Source organism: Aspergillus pseudoviridinutans (assembly GCF_018340605.1).
Source record: "Aspergillus pseudoviridinutans IFM 55266 DNA, scaffold_3, whole genome shotgun sequence".
Taxonomy (NCBI): domain Eukaryota; kingdom Fungi; phylum Ascomycota; class Eurotiomycetes; order Eurotiales; family Aspergillaceae; genus Aspergillus; species Aspergillus pseudoviridinutans.
The window spans coordinates 1285537-1305523 of record NW_025091283.1 but is presented as its reverse complement, the minus strand read 5'-3'; the positions used below and the strand labels follow the sequence as shown (position 1 = coordinate 1305523).

At 52.1% G+C, this 19987-nt stretch overlaps 5 protein-coding genes across 5 annotated transcripts; 2 read left to right on the top strand and 3 right to left on the bottom strand.

Moving 5' to 3' along the window:
* Positions 1-950: 950 nt before the first annotated feature.
* Positions 951-6427, top strand: Asppvi_004194 (putative PHD transcription factor (Rum1); the record flags this gene model as incomplete). Its single annotated transcript, XM_043300149.1, has 5 exons — positions 951-1316; positions 1439-2360; positions 2420-2514; positions 2568-5248; positions 5308-6427. The coding sequence occupies 5 exons, from the start codon at positions 951-953 to the stop codon at positions 6425-6427; spliced, it is 5184 nt and encodes a 1727-aa protein (XP_043156084.1).
* Positions 6428-7072: 645 nt separating this feature from the next.
* On the bottom strand, positions 7073-8278 carry Asppvi_004193 (1-aminocyclopropane-1-carboxylate deaminase/D-cysteine desulfhydrase; the record flags this gene model as incomplete). Its single annotated transcript, XM_043300148.1, has 1 exon — positions 7073-8278. The coding sequence occupies one exon, from the start codon at positions 8276-8278 to the stop codon at positions 7073-7075; it is 1206 nt and encodes a 401-aa protein (XP_043156083.1).
* Positions 8279-8627: 349 nt separating this feature from the next.
* Positions 8628-10082, top strand: Asppvi_004192 (putative exopolyphosphatase; the record flags this gene model as incomplete). Its single annotated transcript, XM_043300147.1, has 1 exon — positions 8628-10082. One exon carries the CDS (start codon positions 8628-8630, stop codon positions 10080-10082), a length of 1455 nt encoding a protein of 484 aa, XP_043156082.1.
* Positions 10083-10684: 602 nt separating this feature from the next.
* Positions 10685-14395, bottom strand: Asppvi_004191 (putative SH3 domain protein (Cyk3); the record flags this gene model as incomplete). The annotated part of the gene is made up of 1 exon (XM_043300146.1): positions 10685-14395. The coding sequence occupies one exon, from the start codon at positions 14393-14395 to the stop codon at positions 10685-10687; it is 3711 nt and encodes a 1236-aa protein (XP_043156081.1).
* Positions 14396-16051: 1656 nt separating this feature from the next.
* On the bottom strand, positions 16052-19764 carry Asppvi_004190 (uncharacterized protein; the record flags this gene model as incomplete). Its single annotated transcript, XM_043300145.1, has 5 exons — positions 16052-17008; positions 17066-17896; positions 17949-18685; positions 18753-19455; positions 19540-19764. The coding sequence occupies 5 exons, from the start codon at positions 19762-19764 to the stop codon at positions 16052-16054; spliced, it is 3453 nt and encodes a 1150-aa protein (XP_043156080.1).
* Positions 19765-19987: the final 223 nt, after the last annotated feature.

Here is a 19987-nt window from a genome sequence, read left to right as displayed (position 1 = left end):
TATGATACAGTAATGTAATGATCAGTATTCCAATTGTTTCTCAGCTGTAATTATTACTCATACCTCTAGGTACGCTTTTCGTTTCGTGTCCTTGGAAGGGTTCGCTACCAGCCTTACTATCAGGTTCTCACTCAGGCCATGAGGCTGCGCAAAAGCCATGATCTCCCTTTCCGCTTCGGGGCGTCGTCCATCTCGATCTCCAAGTTTTTTGCCTTTTTGCTGCTTTGTCCTCGTAGTAATCGTCCCTTGTCTCATTATTATCGTTTTTCGTCTTTCCCTTTGAGCATCCGGAATCCGTACTTCACTTTTTCCTCCTCCTTAGTCGTCCTACTCTCTCCTACGAGTTGTACCTCTCTAGTACTAGTATATACCTCGTAGTAAGCAGGAGGTGGATAGATATAGACATACACTACCTACATCTGCCTGACCAGCTCACTACTATCTATCGCTTACTAGATAGTATTGAGACGTGTTTTAATGGCACTCTACCCTTCGTCACTAACTTCACCTTATTCTTGATTGATTGTTTGATTGATTGGGCTCGAGACAGGACTGCTTCCCACCACCGTGCTCCGCTGTCCTGACCTGCTTGCTCCCTCTTCCGAGATTCTCCACACTAAACCCTCCCGGGACCATCTCGGCCTCGCCTTTACTTCTCTCTCTCTCTCTCTTTCTCTCTTCCTTCGCTCGCTCTACTAGTGTCGAGTACTATTATTTCTCCGTCTCGATCATCACCATTTGTCTCCTATTTGCTACCCGTCTTCCTATTTAGAGGACACTCAATTATTATACAATAACCACGGGGACAATTATCGTTTGTGTTCGACTCTTCCTTTCGTCTGATTTAGTCCTCAATGCGCTTTTCGCATCGGACTCCCTCTCCCTTCCGTCCGCGATAAATCACGCGCAACATTACTTTTTGTCCCCCGGCTAGCTGTCGTTACCTAGAGATGGTGGCTCCGGCCTCTACGGGCGCGATTTCGACAGGCGTACAGCCTCCAGCGAACCGTCAGCCTACTCGATCCTCTAGCACCCACCCGTCGCATTCTCACAATGTACCCTTGAGCGCTCGAAGGTCGGCACCCCTCGACTTATCTACGGTCGAACGACGAGGACAACCCAATGCTCCTCGAGAGCCCAGCAAACGAATCCGCCCCCATGGGTTGCAGGAAGCTCCGACGTTCCGTCCGACAGAGGAAGAATTCAAGGATCCCTTGGAATACATACGCAAGATAGCGCCCGAGGGCAAGAAATATGGAATCTGCAGAGTCATTCCACCGGAGAATTGGCAGCCGCCGTTTGCGATTGACACAGAGGTATGCGAGTTGTCTTCTCATCCCTGTGCTCGCTTCTACACACCCTGTTCCCTTCCATAATTCTTTTGAGGCCGCGGGATCGCCATCGGGGAGATCCGATGCTAACATTCACCGTTTTTCAGCGATTCCACTTTAAGACACGTCGGCAGGAGCTCAACTCGGTTGAAGGAGGTATGCCCCCGCGTTCAGCCACTTTCGCTGCCGGTGCAACTCCGCAGCCTAGTTCTGACCCGGACTCAGGAACACGTGCAAACTTGAATTATCTCGACCAGTTGGCCAAGTTTCACAAACAACATGGCACCAACCTGAACCGATTCCCTAGCGTGGATAAGCGTCCCTTGGACCTGTATAAACTCAAGAAGGCCGTCGAAATACGTGGCGGGTTCGACCAAGTCTGTAAAATGAAGAAATGGGCAGAGATCGGGCGTGATCTTGGGTACAGCGGCAAGATCATGTCCTCCCTTTCGACCTCACTCAAGAATTCGTATCAGAGATGGCTTCAGCCTTACGAGGAATACCTCCGTGTGGTCAAACCGGGAGTGCAGCAGCAATTGGAGCTAGAAAATGGTGGTCCGTACACACCGTCTCCGAACCAGTCGCCGATGGCTAAGAAGCCCGTCTTGTATGACCACATCACACCATCCACTACGCCCCAAGCTCCTTCAAGTATTCCGGCCGCTGGTGGTCCCCGTGGTACTCCAAAGGAAATTGAAGCCACTCCTGATAAGCCCACCCCTCCAGTGGAATCCGCTGCTCCTCGGCCTGTTACGTCCGGCTTCACTCCTGTCAATGCCGGTGGCGGCGGTTTTACTGCTGTCAATCGGTCTCCATCCTTCGTCGCCGTGAATAGCGGCCCAGTTGTCAAGAAAGAGGCCGAGACTGGCTCGCTTACGCCGCAAAGCGTTGCTGAACACCCTCAAAGTTCGACACCTGTTCCCAATGGAAGCCATCCCATGAAACGCGCCATCAGCCATGAAAGTGGCTCCCAGACTGAAGGTGGAGAAACAGACGCAAGTGGGCGAAGAAGCAAGCGCCTTCGAAAGGGTAAGCTTTTTTTTTTAATCAACGTGTCTCGTGGTTCGGTTCGTCTGACTTTCGGCTAGATGCACCACCACCCACTGTCGCGGGTTCGCACATGAGCCTCCTCCGTCCTGCGCCGCCTCGCGCACGCAAAAGCGACAGTCGGAAGATCGGCGATGTAAGCATAAAATCGTGGATCATTGAATATGTAGCATTATTGACTGTTCTTAGAAATGCGAAGTTTGTGGCAAGTCCGAGGATCGACCCTCGATACTTGTGTGCGACAGTTGCGACCAGGGTTACCACAGGAACTGTCTCGATCCTCCTTTGACGACTATCCCCGAGTATGACTGGCACTGCCCCAAGTGCCTGGTCGGCACAGGCGAGTTCGGGTTTGAAGAAGGCGGAGTCTACTCGCTCAAGCAATTCCAGGAGAAAGCAAACAGCTTCAAGAAGAATTATTTCGCCTCCAAAATGCCTTTTGACCCGGTGTTGAATACTCACCGGCGAGAGTCTGAGGACGACGTGGAACGCGAATTTTGGAGACTGGTCGAGAGCTTGACTGAAACCGTCGAGGTTGAGTATGGCGCCGACATCCATTCGACCACACACGGCAGTGGCTTTCCTACAATTGAACGCAATCCACTTGATCCCTATTCAACAGACCCCTGGAACTTGAATGTCCTTCCTTTCCACGGCGATTCACTTTTCCGTCACATAAAGTCGGACATCTCGGGTATGACGGTTCCTTGGGTTTACGTGGGCATGTGTTTTTCGACATTTTGTTGGCACAACGAGGATCACTATGCCTACTCGGCTAATTATCAGCATTTCGGCGCAACGAAGACTTGGTATGGTATTCCAGGGTCCGACGCAGAAGCATTCGAAGAGGCCATGCGCCAAGCGGTTCCAGAGCTTTTCGAGAGTCAGCCTGATCTACTTTTCCAACTTGTCACTCTGATGCCACCCGACCAGCTGAAAAAGGCTGGTGTAAACGTATATGCTCTTGATCAACGGGCTGGACAATTTGTCATTACCTTCCCTCAGGCATACCATGCTGGTTTCAATCACGGATTCAACTTCAATGAAGCCGTGAACTTCGCGCCTGCGGATTGGGAGCCTTGGGGCGCAATGGGGGTTGAGAGACTCCAGGCTTTCCGCCGCCACCCGTGCTTCTCACACGATGAACTGCTGCTCACGGCAGCCGCTCGGGATACTTCGATTACGACGGCTAAATGGCTCGCTCCAGCTCTTCAACGGACATGTCACCGAGAGGTTGCAGAGAGAGCAGCATTCGTCCATCGACATCGTGAAATAGCACCGCACAACTGCGCACTTGGGTCATCGGACTCGGCTTCTGGCGAATGCCAACTGAAGTTTGTGATTGAGGAAGAAGATCTTCCGGAAGATGACTACCAGTGTCAGTATTGCAAGGCGTATACATACCTGACGCAGTTTCGTTGTCACAAGTCCGGCAAGACAGTGTGCCTGCTGCATGCGGAGACTTTTGATTGCTGCGGAGACTCGCCCTCTCAACGGCTGTTAGGCTCAGACCATACACTGCGTTACAGGATGAGTGACGACACACTGAAAGCCCTCGTGCAGAAGGTCCAGGAGCGTGCCAGGATCCCGGAAGCGTGGGGGGAGAAGCTCGACAAGGTTCTGGAAGATGAGCCGAAACCCCAACTGAAGGTCCTTCATAGCCTACTAAGCGAAGGTGAGAAAATCCCATACCACCTGCATGGTCTCCAAGATCTCGCGGCCTTCGTCCAGCGCTGCGATAAGTGGGTTGAAGAAGCAACCAACTACATCACCCGGAAGCAGCAAAACCGGAGAAAAAACGAGAAGGCTTGGCGCAAGAGTTCTTCTAAGGCCGCGCAGCTGGAGGAACGTGATCGTGAAGTTCGCAGGATAGAAAACATGTACGCCCTTCTTGCAGAGGCTGATAAACTTTCCTTCGACTGTCCACAGATGGCGGCTCTGGAAGAGAAAACCCGCGAGATCGAGAAATTCCGCCAGGACGTTAACGTTGCCCTTATGAACCCCCATATACGGTCGATCCAGGAAGTGGAAGAGTTGGTGGAATCGGCTCGCAATTTTAATGTGGAAATACCGGAAGTGGAAGGATTGGAGCATATTCTTCGACAAATGAGGTGGAATGATGAAGCGCGTCGCAAGCGTGATCAGTACATGACTCTTAAGGAATGTCAAGAACTCGTCCAGGCTGGCGAGCAATTGGGACTCTCCGAAACCAACGAACATCTCAGTCACTTCAAGGAGTTGTGCCGCCACGGTGAGACTTGGGAAGCGAAAGCGAAGGAGTTGATGTCTGTAGAATCGGTTCACTATCAACAACTGGAGGCCTTGTCTGCGCAGGCGCTACGCTTCCCTGTCTCTCCCGAAACGCTCTCGGCTGTCGACGCGATATTGACCAAACAGCGTGAAGCGCAGAAGAAAATACAGAGTCTATACGAGCGGAGCAAGAATCCAGATTTCAGAAAGCGTCCGAAGTATAAAGAAGTCCGTGAACTGATGGAATCTCTGGAGGCATTGAATAGCCGGCCCACGGGAGCAATTGACCTGGAGCGTGAGCAGAAGCGTCACGAAGACTGGATGCGAAAGGGGAAAAAACTATTCGGGAAAGCTAACGCCCCATTACACATCTTGAAATCTCATATGGAGTATGTGGAAAAGAGGAATTCCTATTGCTTTGATTTGGAAGATCGCTGTCGGCCACCTGTGGAACCCTCATCGCGAGATAACACCCCCGACGGACTTTTGGAGAACCACACCACGACAACCACCAGCAGCAGCATGTGGGGTGGTGGGAAGTCTCGAAAGCGGGATGTCTTCTGCATTTGCAGGCATTCCGAGGCTGGGATGATGATTGAATGTGAGGTCTGCCATGAGTGGTGAGTGTACACTTCTTTCTTACCTGTAGCTGCAAGCTGGCTGACCGGGGGATTTGTAGGTATCACGGTAAATGCTTGAAGATTGCAAGGGGCAAAGTCAAGGAGTTTGACAAGTATACTTGTCCCATCTGTGACTGGCGTCAGAAGATTCCCCGAGATGCTGCTCGCCCCAAGCTCGAGGATCTCCAGGATTGGCATGCCGAAATCCCAGGCCTCCCTTTTCAGCCTGACGAGGAACAAGTCTTGGAGAATATCATCAACCAAGCAACTACCTTCCGTGATTTTATACAGAGCTTTACCAATGCGGCTTGTACAACGACGGAAGAGGTGCCTACGTTGATCTTCTACCTGCGCAAGATCGAGGGGGCCGAGGTGTTGTTGGCGTATGAGACGAATTTCTTCCGCCAAGAGATCCATAAATGGGCACCTGTTGCTCCAGAACCGCCACCAATACTGGAGCAGTCCCTGTCGACGCGCAAACCACGCCCGACAAAGCAGCAAAAAATAATGGCGCAGTTGGGCGTCGAGCGCCCAGAAGATCTGCCTCCTCATCTACGTACCAAGCAACCGAACCATGCGAAGCGAAAGTCTCTCGAATCACAGACCCCTCGACCTGCAATACTACAGCCTACACCTCATACTCCCGGTGAAGACTCCAATCGCACTGGCCCAGCCTTGACTCCCATGACCGATGCACAAAATCCTCCATATCCTTTCTCTGCCAATTACTCTCTTCCTGCTAGCGACTCTACTCCGGCATTTGCACCTGGACCGTCTGCATTCCTGCCGCATGTTTCAACGCACTCTCCTTCATTCCCTCCGCGATCTCCATCACCGCATCATGGGCTCGACAGCGCTCTGTTCAGCTCTCCTCGGTTTAACCGAGATCCTACCGAGGGTCCTCCAGTAGTTGATGTTGACAATCAGGACCCCTTTAACAGTAGTCCTCGACACAATCTGGATGATGTTTTCGCAGATTTGACGAACCAGGATGCGGAGCCTGAGCCTGAACCAGAGCCTATGGAGAACACACATGCTAACGAAGCATTGGAGGCCCTCGATGCAAGTAATGGCGGGGACCACTCTGACGCCATGCAAGACGACGATTCTCCTGATTCTGGAGTAGATGGTGACATGAACGGTCAAGCCGACGCCGGAGACACGACAGAGAGTTCTTGATATGGTCTTACCAAATGTTTTCACGAACTGAAGCACTGTTCCGATCATATTCCTCAATTCGGCAACCTTTCCGGTTCCACGGATCCCTATCTCTTTTTCCACACCTGGATTTGCGCCGACAATATGGGGATGTGAAGTCCGCATGTGGCTTGTTTTCACTTTTTAGAAGGGCATTCTAGCGGCGTTTACATCTGAACTGGCGACTAGCTGCGGCGTTTTTTATATGCAGGGTTTTTTTTCTTTTTCTCTTTTCCGCTGATGACTTTTCTGCTTGTTGACTTTCTATTTAATGATGCTCTTCTGAATGCTTCATGTGCTCTGTACGCTAGTTGCTGCTTTTGCGCATGGTGGCGCGTATGGTGTATGAGGAGGGCGGGGAGTTGGGTCCTTTTCTCATCTGTGTTGTTTATTTCTTTTCAGTGTCTTCACGGTTCTATATACTCTTACGGCGCGGATGTTGATCCCTGATGGATGACGAGTGAAACCGCTGTTGTTTCTGTGATTCTAACATTCTTCAGCCTCTCTGTTTCTTCGCGCCGATAGCTCCCTTTGGGTGCGTTCGATGTAATACTAGCCAAAATACCTTATTCTGTATCTCTTATCAATAGAATCAAAGTTCTAATCTCACTGTCTAATCCCTCGCCTCTATGATTCAACCATGTCTACATAGGCGCCTAATGCGCCCTGTCCTCCAGTGTGGATGAAAAGCAAATTCAAGGAGGAGTCGGGGCGTTCCCAATCTCGCGTACGAAGTAACCAGTCCTTTGCCAGGTCCCCTTGCTGTACCCAGTGCAAGAGTCCCCGTACGACCTTTGACGTGTATACGGGATCGAGCATTATTGCCTCCCTTTTTGCCATCAAGTCCAGCGCCGTGCTCGTCTGTGCGTCTAGAACACCATAAGCGGTGCCAGCGAAACGATCATCAAGCCGGACGTCGTCTGTGGAAATGTCTTTCTCGGCATCCAAACCAATAAGTGCAGCGGCGCGACGCGCAAACGTGAGCACCCGTTCCTCATGGTACTCCCGAGGCTTGGTAGGCGAAGTCAAGATCCCGATGACTTTCCGAGGCGGTTTACTCGACCCGGCTCTGCCTTCCAGCTTCTCCAACAGCTTCAGCCCGGCGATCAAACCACCCACCGTACTCCCACTACCGCAAGCGACGAAGATATAATCAAAGCGTCCGCTCCCATTCAAATCTTGAGTCTGTTCCTGCATCGCAATCTCAAACGCACAGCGCGCATACCCTAGCCCACCGAGAGGATGCAGACTCGCCCCGGAGGGGATCCAATACGGCGCCTTACCCTGTGCGCGTAACTCCTCCAGAATCCGAGGGATTGGATCTTCCTCCCCATCCGCGGGGACAGTGGACGACTCAAGCATCCTCACCTCCGCCCCGAGGAGACGGACAATTTGCGGGTTTCCTGTGCGCAGGAACGAGGCTTTGTCGGTTGAGGCGGCTAGGCCGCCGCCTGTGCCTTTGTGTAGGACGACGACTGCCTCAAGGCCGAGTCGGTTCGCCACCGCGGCAACCTGCACGGTGTGGTTGCTCTGGACGGCGCCCTCGGTGACGAGGGTTGGTGGGGGTCCATTGGGAGCGCTGTGAGAGGCCCGGATGTCGGGGATGATGTATTCGAGCTTGCGGTATTTGTTCCCTGCGCAGGCGAGTGGAGAAGAGTGATCTTCTCGTTTGGCGTAGAGGGAGATATAGGGTGTTTTGGTTGTGTTGTTGCTGTTGCTATTGTTGTTGAGGTATATGGATAGAAGTGTGAGGGGGTGAATTGGGGATGGATGAGGGTATAGCAGAGGATACCGAGGAATCTGAGCAAAAGCTGCGGGTAGAGGGACTGCCATCACAAGGGTAGACGTAGAGAATATAGGTAGTTGGACTACACGTAGAAATTGAGTGAGATATATACTAGGGCTGTTTGTGCACAAAGGGGTATCTACCTAGTTGATTAGTTGACTGAGCGGGAATATACGCAGCAATTGAAGCTTACCACGCAAATAACAATATCATTAATATGTACACTCGTCCAGAACTGATGCCGAATCTGGTACTGGAAGGTATCTTTGAGCGTTTGGACGCAGACCAGTTGATTGCTGACTGGGCGGTGTCGTTTTGCCGATGATGTCAACTATCACGAGCTTCCCTTTTTGGACTTTAATGACTTCCACAAATCCCTCTGCAATTGCGAGCACGATGACTCGTTCCTCGCCCTCCTTGCAGAGCCTGTTACGATTTTTAAAGCAGGCGCGTCAGCAACATCTGAGTTTCATTTCCGGGGGCTTGTCATCCTCCTCGCGGGCAGAGACTCCCATCTACGTGGTGGGAAACCCTTCGGCCGATCTTGACTCCGCCATCTCCGTCATTGTCTATTCTTATTTTGCCCATAATCGCATACCAATTGAGTGTCGCCGACCTCATATTCCCCTGATAAATCTACCAAATGTTCCCTCTGGCCCAGAACTGCGCAGACTCCGTCCAGAGTTCGTAAAGGCTTTTTGCCTCGCTACCACAACCCCCTCAGTTGAGGGAGAGGACGTATGGAATGAGACCCCCGAAACCGCAGGACGGATCCTCCACGAACACATTCTCACCGTTGCAGATTTTGCAGCCCATCTCAAGCAATATCATGCTAATCATGAGGACCGTCGGATCACCGCAGATGCCATACTCCTGGACTGGAACGCACTACCCCACCGAGCGCCCGACGGGCAACAGGGAAAGGGTTCGATAGATGGTTTGCCCTCGGTCGACTTCTGCACGGTGGGCTGCATCGACCACCACGTGGACGAAGGCTTTCTCCCGCCCGTCGAATCCCTCCCGCGCGGCCAGCCGCTGCTTGTGCGGCCCGCGGGCTCCTGTACTTCGCTTGTGGTCTCGACACTGCGAGAGCTGGATCTCTGGCAGGCTGACACTGAAGGAAACATCACCTCAACTGAGACGATGCAACTCGCCAAGCTCGCTCTAGCCCCTGTTCTCATTGACACGACCAACCTTACCGCCAAGGACAAAGTCACCGACGCCGATACAGACGCAGTCCAGTTCCTCGTCTCCCAAATTGACCGGTGCAAATCCACACCCGGCTCAACCTGGGACCGTGATGCCTTCTACAAGCAGGTCCTGCATGCAAAGCAAAACAGCCTCGATCTACTCACCGTAGACGAGATCCTTGGCCGAGACTACAAGCAATGGACCGAGACGGCCCATCAGGACTCTAGTTCCGTTCAGATCGGCTTTTGCTCGATGGTCAAGTCCATTCCGTGGATTGTACGGAAAGCGGGCAGCCCGGAGGCGTTCCTGGATGCCCTGCACAAGTTCGCAAAGCGCCGTGAACTACAAATCGTGGTTGTCATGACGGCGTTTACCTCGTCTGCGCAAGATGGCAGGTTCTGTCGCGAGCTGATTGCCTGTGCTCTGGACGAGGGACCGCCAGTTCAGGCGCTGGAGACATTTACTGCGCAGGCTGGCCCGCAGCTGGGGTTGCAAGAATGGAACTCGGTCGAGGGTGACTCTGAGGATTATTCCCAGGCTATCAAGTCTGCTTTCAACCGCGATGCCCCTGTATGGAGGCGTATCTGGCTTCAGAAGGATGTGACCAAAAGCAGGAAACAGGTCGCTCCGTTGGTGCGAGGTGCCGTTACAGGTCAATGAGAGAATTCTATGAGTCTGGAATTTGCATTCGTGCCAGGGTGATTGATGGCAGTAGGCCACTTTGTCCGCTGAATGTCTTATTTCACATAATGATCGATTTCTCGAGGTCTATCCATTTCTGAGATCTAAGAGATCTGCACATGCAAAGAGGGAAATCTATGATTTGGCTTGCCGCGCCTGCGACAAGCATGCTCAACTCAAATTCACACAACATGATGGACGCACATACAGAATGGTAAAAGCAAAAAAAAAAAAAAAAAAAAAAAAAAGAAACTCTTACATGCCAACACCGGTCCCCATGACCATTATCCCATTAACTCCGAGCACATAAACGCAAGTACGTTTACATCAGGGGTCCCATCACAAGAATGGAAAGGTAGAAGAAAATAAAACCAGATGCAGCAGATGAACGAATGCCATGCCCGACCCAGTGTAGCCGATGCAAATGCAACCATGGCGTAAACAGAAATACAGCAAACAGCTGGAGAGAAATGCGAAAATACGCCTGATAGTCACATCGTCCGCACGCCATGACTTGGCTCATAGATTGGACGAAAGGAAGGATCATTCACCATACAAAGACACAGAAATACTTGACGTATCTAGAAACATTCCCATTCACAGAAAACACACCACCGGGCAACGCGGTCGGCGAGCACGAGTCCCCTCCAGGTCCCGCGCTCGCCGATCTTGATCACCGTCTCCCACACGCTGCCATCGGCGGTGGGATCTGACGAAGAATCATTGCTGATCATATGATCAGCCTTGCGAGTGAGCCGGAGGATCTTGCCGGACGGCGACTGGATTGCCAGCTTGGCCGGTTTTTCCCGCCCGGACGATGACCTGGTGGATGATATAGCCGAAGTAGAGGCCGAAAATTCGTTTGAGACTGCAGAGACTGAAGACCCGCCTGCGGAACTGGAAACCATACTGAGTGCACTTGCAGGTCGGGCAAAAATCGAGGGCGAGACGCGCCCAGTAGGACCCGACTCGCTGCCGGTCGCCGGGGAAGGCAGCGAGGAAGGGTGCTGCCGCACCGCAAACACAAATGTATTGTTGACCGCAAGCTTCGCGCATTGAGGTTGTATGATGTACAAATCATGCCGTTGAGCATGAGGCGTCGGGTGGCGTAGAACAAACTCATATGGAGGGTTCTCGCCAGTGTGGATTATTGGAAGGGCAAGTGCCAGCGGATGGGGAATGTCTTTGCTTGAGTGCATCAGGCCCTTCTTGCCAGCGTAGATTTTGACTGTTCCTTGCCCTTCGTCGCCAGGCAAAACAGCTTTCACAGTGAAGCGTTTCTGACCACCGACCCAGTCTGGTTGCACCAGGGCGCGCTTGCGAACAACCTCCCCACTCTCAAAGAAGTCACCGTCGGCATCCCGAGCGAAAGCGGGCGCCTCAACTTCTGCCGCACATTCCACGTCCGGCGGCACGAGAAGGCGGATTTGTAGAAGCTCCAGCCCCTCAATTCTGATCAGGCTGGTATCATAGTCAGGAAACTGCAGGTTCATCTTGAAGTAAGGTGGGCACGCTGTAGGAAGGGCTAGCAACACATCTGGAGAGACAGGTGGACATATGTGTTGCTCCTCTGGATGCAATGGCACATGGGTATAGCAGATCTCAAGCGGACGCGCCAGGAAATACCAGCTTTCGGCTGTTGACGAGCCACTGGTGACGAACTGATTCCTTCGCGGGTTGGTTGGGTTTGCCAATGCACAATCGATAACGCGCCATTCGCCATCCACCAAGACTGTATTCCACCAGTGGTTTGGCCGCGAAAGACTGTCCAGCTCAAACAATTCACCGGGTGTTTTGAGGAACCCTTGCACTACTTCCGCATGAAGACCGACTGCCGCGCACATTTCCTTGACAAGGAACGCGACTTCCTGCGGACTTCCTCGTCTCGTTTGCAGAATTCGTTTCAAGTCAATTCCCATCTCCTCCACGGGCTCGTCCCAGGCAATTTTTTCACTGACCCAAGTGAAGATAGCTCGCAATCTCTGAACGTCGCTCTTGTAAGGTCGGCACACATAGCCCTGCGCAAGGCTCATCGGGTTGGTCATCGGTGGAAGGCTGTTGACAAACCGAGCACTTTTATCGACGAGGCTCAAGTTTACCGTGTTGAAGTTGGTGGGCTCGCTGATCGGCAGCCCGTCAATACTTTCATCACCTTCGGCAGTCTCGTGAAGCTCCTCCACCGCGTAGATCACAGGATGGTCCATCATCTGGCAACGCTCGGCTCTTTCGATACGTTCGTTGCGGCTTGGCGAGCTCGCTCGATTCACGTCACGCCGAACCTGCACCCAGTCGACCGCGCTAGACCCTGCATCGCGAGCCGAGTCACGTCTAATCGGAGACATTGCCCTGCCTTTTGTAGGTGAATAGGATCCACCACTGTGTCCCACAGCGATACTGCTTCTGGCATTCGCTGCACCAGTCTTGGCTGATTCGAAGATCTTCTTGAAGAACCCATGCTTCTTCGCCTTTGGAGTGGATAGACCGCCAAAAACAGCGGTAGATTCGCTGGAGTCGGCAGCAGGATGAGACCACGGTATAGCAGAAGAAGCGCCTTGCCGAGAGGTATTGTGACTTGAGTGGTACGATATACCAGTAAGAGGTGTCTCAGGCCGAGGCACGCGTGAAACATCGCTGAAGCCTCTTGAGCGAAAGGTTTCCATGGCCGTGTTTGGTCTTTCGTTACTTGACGTCAGGCCTCGCCTGGCATAACTGCCTGCACTTGTTGCACTGAATGCGCCCGCCGACGGGCCACTCATCAAGCTCTGGCTCGTTTGTTCTGTGCTGGCTGTCATAGCCGTGCTGATACTTTGCACACCGCTCGAAGATGTCGTGGTACTGGATTTATTCGTGTGACTTCGATTCAGAACGTCTTCTCTCAAGTCCTGCCCCGACCTTCGACTCCTCAGGTATGGATACTGCGCAGGAATCGAGTTATGCCTTCCGTGGTGAGCGAGATGCTTAGGTGGCGGAGGTGGAGGCTCTTCGTCGTCCTCCGGAGGCAGTATGTTTTCTGATCCTCTGCGACTCTGTTCCTGCATCTGACGCAGCCGGCTTTCCATTCTCTGCACGTAGTTGTTTAATTGCGGCGGCCCGTCAAGGTAGTGGTCATTGCCGTACATGGTGTTTCGATGTATGTGATTCTCACGGAATTGATAATCCTGTTCACCTTCGAAACCGAGCGATGTCAAGGGCCGGTGACCGTGCCGCGCAGGTCTGCCGTCACGAAGGCTACCAAAAGCCTCAGGAGACCAAGGATTATCAAATACCGGGGCTGGCGATGGTGAATGGGCCCCCCGCGACAATCCCATGTCTTCCAAGGACGTCATGACATCTTCCATTGCGTCGCGAAGAGGTGATGGAGTGTTCCCATTGGCGTCCGAATGAGCCGCTGGAGATGGAGTCCTTGACATGGCCACGTAGCGGTCATTCATATCCAGATGCGCGGGGACGCCCATGTCCATGGAAGGTCGCCGGTTCACTGCAATGCGATGCGGAGGGGGAGGTGGCGGCGGCGACTCTTCGCGCTCTTGAAGCTGCAACGGGGAGATTTCGCGAGACGGAGGGCGAACTGACGGAGGTCGAGCTAGTGGGGTCTGTCTGACAGGCACGGACGGCGGCAGAAGATCCATATCATCTTGGAGGCGAGGGGACGGGGCGCGGGACGGGGGCCTGGAGCGGGATATACTCTCTCTGGCTGGAGCGGGACTTTGTGGTGGAAGATCGGCGACCAGCGGCGCACGGGGTGAGACTCCACGGGGAGAAGGTCTATGTTGCGAGGGAGGTCTGGAAAGAGGGCTCTCTTTTTTCACCGCAGTTGTTGGTGTGCGCAGAGGTTTGACAGCCCGCGCACGGCTGCCGTTTCGAGGTGGTGTTTGCGGAATCGAGCTTGAAGCTTGTGTTGTCGTCGTCGTCGCACTCCGGGCCAGCTCCGCCGGGGCCAAAGCTTCCTTGTGGGCCTGAAAGGGCTTTCTAAATACTGTCTTCTGCTTCTTCGGAGCGGAGGTGGGATTCGTGATAGGAGAGCGTCCGGCAGTAATCATGGGACTCGTCGCTCTAGGGACAGGCACGAAATCTTCACCCAGAACCTCCACGAAATTGGATGGGAAAAGCCCGACCATGCGCCTGTCACGGCGCAAACGGCCCATCCACCATTGCCCATCTCCTGCATTCAAACACTCAATAAGATCGCCCTCCACAAAGCCGAGATCACGTTTTGTTTCTCCTCCCCACGAGTAAATCGCACGACACCAGCACGGGAACCGCGTGGGCAGCTGAGGTGCCGCGGGCGACATTGCGGCTGGGGTGCCGGCGCAATGAAGCCCTGCCTTTGAGTCCGACCGGGGGATGTAGAAACAGCGTGTACTGTTTTAACTGGTGATCTGCAGGATATGTGTTAGTACACAATAATTATGTGTGAAACGACATGTACGAAGGTCTGGAAAAGACGCACCGTGGTTCGAACCAGTAGTAACAAATGAGAGGATAATATTAGGACCCATACAAGGGAGTTCCCAAACTGTACATGGTAGGGATGGTACAGCCAAGTATAGAAGGGCGTGATAATAGACAGCTACCAATGTGTTTCAATGAGAGGGGAGCGAGGTAAGGATGTGATAGATCAGATCGATAAGGACAGAGATCGGAAGAATAAAAAGGGAAAATGAGACAAGGACGAGGGGCGGGAGCAGTAGATGCTGAGAGAGTACTACACCGTGCGAAAGGAGAGAAGGGAAGACACACACACGCACAGAGATGGAGGGAGAGAGAGGAGCTGGCTGAGCTGAGCTGAGCTGAAGTCACGGTGAGGCCCGATGGCTGTTTTGGTGTTTACGTGGGCACCCGATTAGGCCTAGCGCAGTCTGGCCTCCGTTATCGATAAGCTTAATGTGCACGTCCTCCACCTCAGTAGTATCCTTCCCAATCATCTCCCCCAGAATGCAGAGGAAATTCCTTCTTTCTAAGAAGTAATCATTATATATGTCCCAACATTATATATGGTAGCTCATCTCTCATCGGGTGCACCCTATCTGATGGATCCAAGCCATGTCCAAGGTCCCAGAACCGAGACAGGAGCGCAACGCTCTAGATACATCTTTAAAGTCGACCCATGGTTTACTGACTCCGCTTCCCGCGGGTTTATCCATGGACAGCACAATGCCGGCTTCGAATGGAGCCACATAGTGACCTTGATCGCATACCAAGAATAGGACAGCAACGTCAGAAACTAGTGCCTGACGTACCAATCAGGACAACAGATTCGGCTGTGGAATAGCGCGAGGTCGAAATCGACGCCTATATCCTGGAACAAATCGCTCTCGGTATGGCGGTTATCCGCACCGACCCATCAGTCACCCTTAACCGATATCCGGGTCTAACTTAGGTGTATACGTTGGCGCCACATCGGGGGATCCACAGCACAGGGTCCCTCTTCATTCACATCTACCTGATAAGACCGCATACGAATCCCACATTCCTCGAGGATCCGATTGCTCCTTTGAGTGCATTGGATTGACGGACACAGTCGACCGGTAACATACGAGACATCCCAGGAAAGATTGGCGAAGGCTCATTCAGTGTCCGATTGTAGAACGCAGCTACCTGGTATTTGGTATCAGCCTGAAGTGCAGCATGAGAAATCTTCATGGAATTCTATAGAAGAACTAGACAACCACGAGGTATCATTATAGCCAAGCAGTAAGTGATGGACAGTACTAAGAAATGTACAGAGAAATCCGATCAGAACGCCCGAGTATGCGAGGCCGTCACAAGATGAAAGGGAACACTTTAAGGAAATGCATCCGGAGGCAATCCATATAGATAATCACGAAATGACCTTATGGGGAAATACAGTCAGTACTGTAGCCTCGAGATGCATGGGAACCCAATTTCGATCATCAACAGTAGATACAAGTGAAATTGGTGAGGGAGTATGACATCCACGATCTTGACTACAGAGACATCTCAGAGCTAAACCGCAATCCACTGCCTCGTCCTGAGTACCCGGAACCATTGTGATTATTGATCCCTGGGCTGGTTGGACGGCTATTTGCCGCTGTCCATTTAGGGCTTCGTGGCTGCGTGCTCGTTGATCTGGTCGAAGGTCGGTTTTTTCGAAATTCTCGCAGCTCATCCTCCTTTCTGCGCAAGAGATCTTCGCGAGATGCGAGCATGGCTTCCAACTCTTTGACGCGCGCAAGATGTCGCTGTTCATCACTCTGAATGTTGAGTTCTCTGAGACGGCTGGCATCCTCCGCAACCCTGCGCTTCAAGGACTCATTCTCCTCTTTAAGCAGCAGAATCTCGTTCCCTGATTGTGCAGCCACGTTGGACGCGGTCTGGTACTGTTCGCGTGTGTACTCTGCCTGCTTTGCCTCGTATTCGGCTTTTCGCTCCAGGGAAGCATTGTCTTTGGTTAGCCGACGGATCTCCTCCTGTGCTCTTTCCAATTCTGCCATGCTTCCTCCTCCGGCCTTTAGAGCTTCCCGCGCCTTTTCGAGGTCATGTCTTAACTGAGTGCGCTCATCCTTTAGTTTTATAATATCTTCCTTTTGCTTCTCGAGTCTCTGCTCAGACAAAACTTTGGTTTCCGCCAAACGATCACGCTCTTGCCGCACTTTGTGTAATTCATTCGTGCGACTCTCATAGCGATGTTGGAGCAATGAGAGAATCCCTTCTCGTTCTTGTAGACGAGATTGCGCATCGACCAAGGCTTTTTGGAGTTTGTCAAGCTCGGCCGCATGAGACGTTTTCAACTGCAGGAGATGTGACTCCAAAGCCCGCAGATCATTATCCAATGTTTGGCTGGGAAACTTTATGGATTCCTTCGAAGCTTCGGTAAATTGACTGGCTTCTTGAGACTCTTCCATCCTCGGCCTTTTAGGTGTCTGTTCAGTAGTGTCTTCCACCTGCTGAGAGAACGTTAACCGGTCAATACTATGATAAGAGGATGGACAGTGACTAACGAATAAACGCTTTGGAATTTGCGGGGTAGGCAACATCGCAGTCTCGGGGTAGTTCTGGTAAGTACTCGGCGCGGAGTTGAGCTCATCGGAGCTTACGATGTGGAGTGGCTCGATGGAAGGTAAGGGCCAGTGAGCATTGAAATTGTCCGAAAGAAGACTCGATATGATTTCCTCAGAATCTTCGTAAACTCCTAGGGCATCATCCTGGAGATCGCCTACCACGTCTCTAAGACGTGAGGTATATTGAACCACTAAGCGTAGACGCTGAGGTTCTGGGTAGTTGGCAAAACATAGCTGAACATGCTCGCTGGAGTTTGAGACGAGCAGTCGAATCACGGGGAGGAGGTTCCCATGTCGAGCATAGGTTGTTCGCATGTGCTCGACCGAGGGGCTCTTTGCGTTGAAGGAACTGTCAAGTGCGATGATGGCAGCCGGGGGTTTATAAGTCTCCATAATGCCATCGTCGATTGTTGACTGGATCCCAAAACTCAGTGATTCTTTCACCATGGAGACTTCCAAATTCGTTCCAATTCCCATCTCGTGGCGAGGCCGCGTGTACGAAAGGCCCTTGCCCATAAGAAAGCGCTCAAGTATCCTCAGAGTCTTCGCTCCGTGAACCATGACGACCAAGTGCAGATCACGGTTACTAGCACTGTTGATCAGGTATCCCAGGAGTAAGAACTTCGCGCTTGAGTATTCAGCCCACGCAGCCTCTTTGGCTAGGTCCGAATCCGAGTCTTTAATATGTTCGGTAATATTCAGATCAGGGTGGGTTGAAGCGTTGCTCAAACGCTCAAGTAAGCTATTCATTCTGGGAATCAAACGCTCTTGCTGTTCACCATTTAGATGTTGATCGACGAGGCGGAGGGTACATTGAACTCACCTCTATCCTGGACGTTTCGGCCTGGAGCGCGAACGTCTTAAGGAATTCGTCAATGCTTTGGGCTTCGTCTTTCAATATCCGCTCATAATCATCTTTTACCCTTGAATCCATCGGGAGGGGCACCGCAAACTCTGATGGCCCAAGCTGGACAGAGCCTGGAATCGCTTGCTCTTGATGACTGACCGTCAGGGCGCTGGGTTGGATTGTCTCCAAAATAGGTTGTTGAGGAGGACCCATTTCCGTGGGTCGTACCAGTGAGCCGGGAGCACTTATTTCTCCCTCAGCATGGGTTACGTGTGCAGCATCTTCTCTATCAACCCTAACGCTAAGAGGTGCCGTAATTTCGGGTATGAACACAGAGGGCGATGGTTCAATATCCCCAGCCGAGGACGGAGTGACGCTAGCATCAGCGTTCAGAGGAGTTCCAGGATTGGTTTTCGCACGTATTTGAGCATGTGCATTTCGAATCTTTTCCAATGGCGTCGAACCCTCGAATTGGCTATATTTCTCCATGGTCTCCGCCAGAGACGGCGTGTCTCTGTCTCCCATGCTGGCATCCATTGCCACGGCTTCGATAACCACGGATGCCGAGGCCTTCTGTTTCGAGGGTATTGGTCGGAGGTTTATACTTTGTTCTGGTGATTGACCTGTGTTCTGCGACTGATGTGAAAAAACCGTCTCCGGCACGGAACTTACGGGACGAACAGCGCTGTTACCGGCAAGACTTTCTGATATGCCTGGAGTCGTTAGCCTGGTTCACAATAAAGGAAATGTTAGATCAACAACCTGCTGACCGGAAACTACCTGATAAGACCTGAGAGCCTACGCTGCTGGAGTTAGATTTCTGCGTGACTGAGATAATTGATGTCTGCGAACCCGCTGAGGTGACGCGTGTACCCTGGCTTCTTGGAATATTTGTCGGGGAGGGTGGCGTCTCCGCTATCTCGTCCGCTCGTCTGTTTCGATTGCCAGCTAGTGTTTGAGAGGGACTCTGAGTAGCGCGAATAATATTCGGAGCAACCTTAGATTCCACAGGAGAATTGGGCGCTGTGATTTCGCCAGGAAGTCGATATCTGGACGGTATCGAGGATCTACTAATGTACTCGAACACAAGCCGAGAGTGATTTGGTGTTGTGATTGACAAAGGCGGTCTGTGGGTGATTTCTTTAGTGGCACCTGGTCGGGGACCTTTCAATTCCTGAGAGAGAGATGGCGCCTGATCGGGTTGCGTTGGCACTTCAATAGACCCAGTATTCTCCTCTAGATGTGGTCCTTCGTCGATTGGTACGAACAATGGAGAGGGGGAACGGTCGTCAGATCGCGACGGCTCAATTCGGCTTTCCGTGAAGATAAGGCCTGGACTCTCTGCGCTTCGACTTTCGACGTGGGAGTCAGTTAAATGGATTGGCGACGGATTAGCGGGATGGTTCCTCGACAGGCTGTTATTCGTCCTCTTCTTTTCTTCCCACACTCTTATCGCGGCTTCGTTGGCGTTTCCTTTGGGTTCCTGTCCGTATGTACCCTGATTAGACAACTACCACTTTGTCTCCAAGCGCCAACTGTTTCCAGACGGACGCTTCGCCCAACTCACCCAAGTCGGCGACCAGGGGCCCTCCCAGTCAATAAGGTATTGTGATTCGGTTTCGTCAAGGATGCAGTTAATGTACCATTCGTCTTCGTCTAAGCTAGATCTGCTGTCGTCGTCCTCGTCGTCACTTGATGAGATGACATAGACTTCTTTCCACTTTCTCTTTCTGGAGTTTTCTGCAGGGTCTGGAGATGCGGGTGAAGCGGCTTTGCGCTTGCGCCACATCATGCGCGTTCAATGAGCCCGGCCACTTTGTAGGAATCCATGACGGAGTGAGATCTCTTGAAGAGTAAGAAAAGATGGCGTGGTTAAAATAAGAGCTAGTTGCTGAGTCAGTTCATTTTGTAAGAACAAAGGAGGAAGCTATTGACATACCGAGCAGCAATGGGCCTTTGTGAATAGAGAGGTAAAGCGGAGTGAATTATTTAAGTATGAACAACTCGGTCGACAG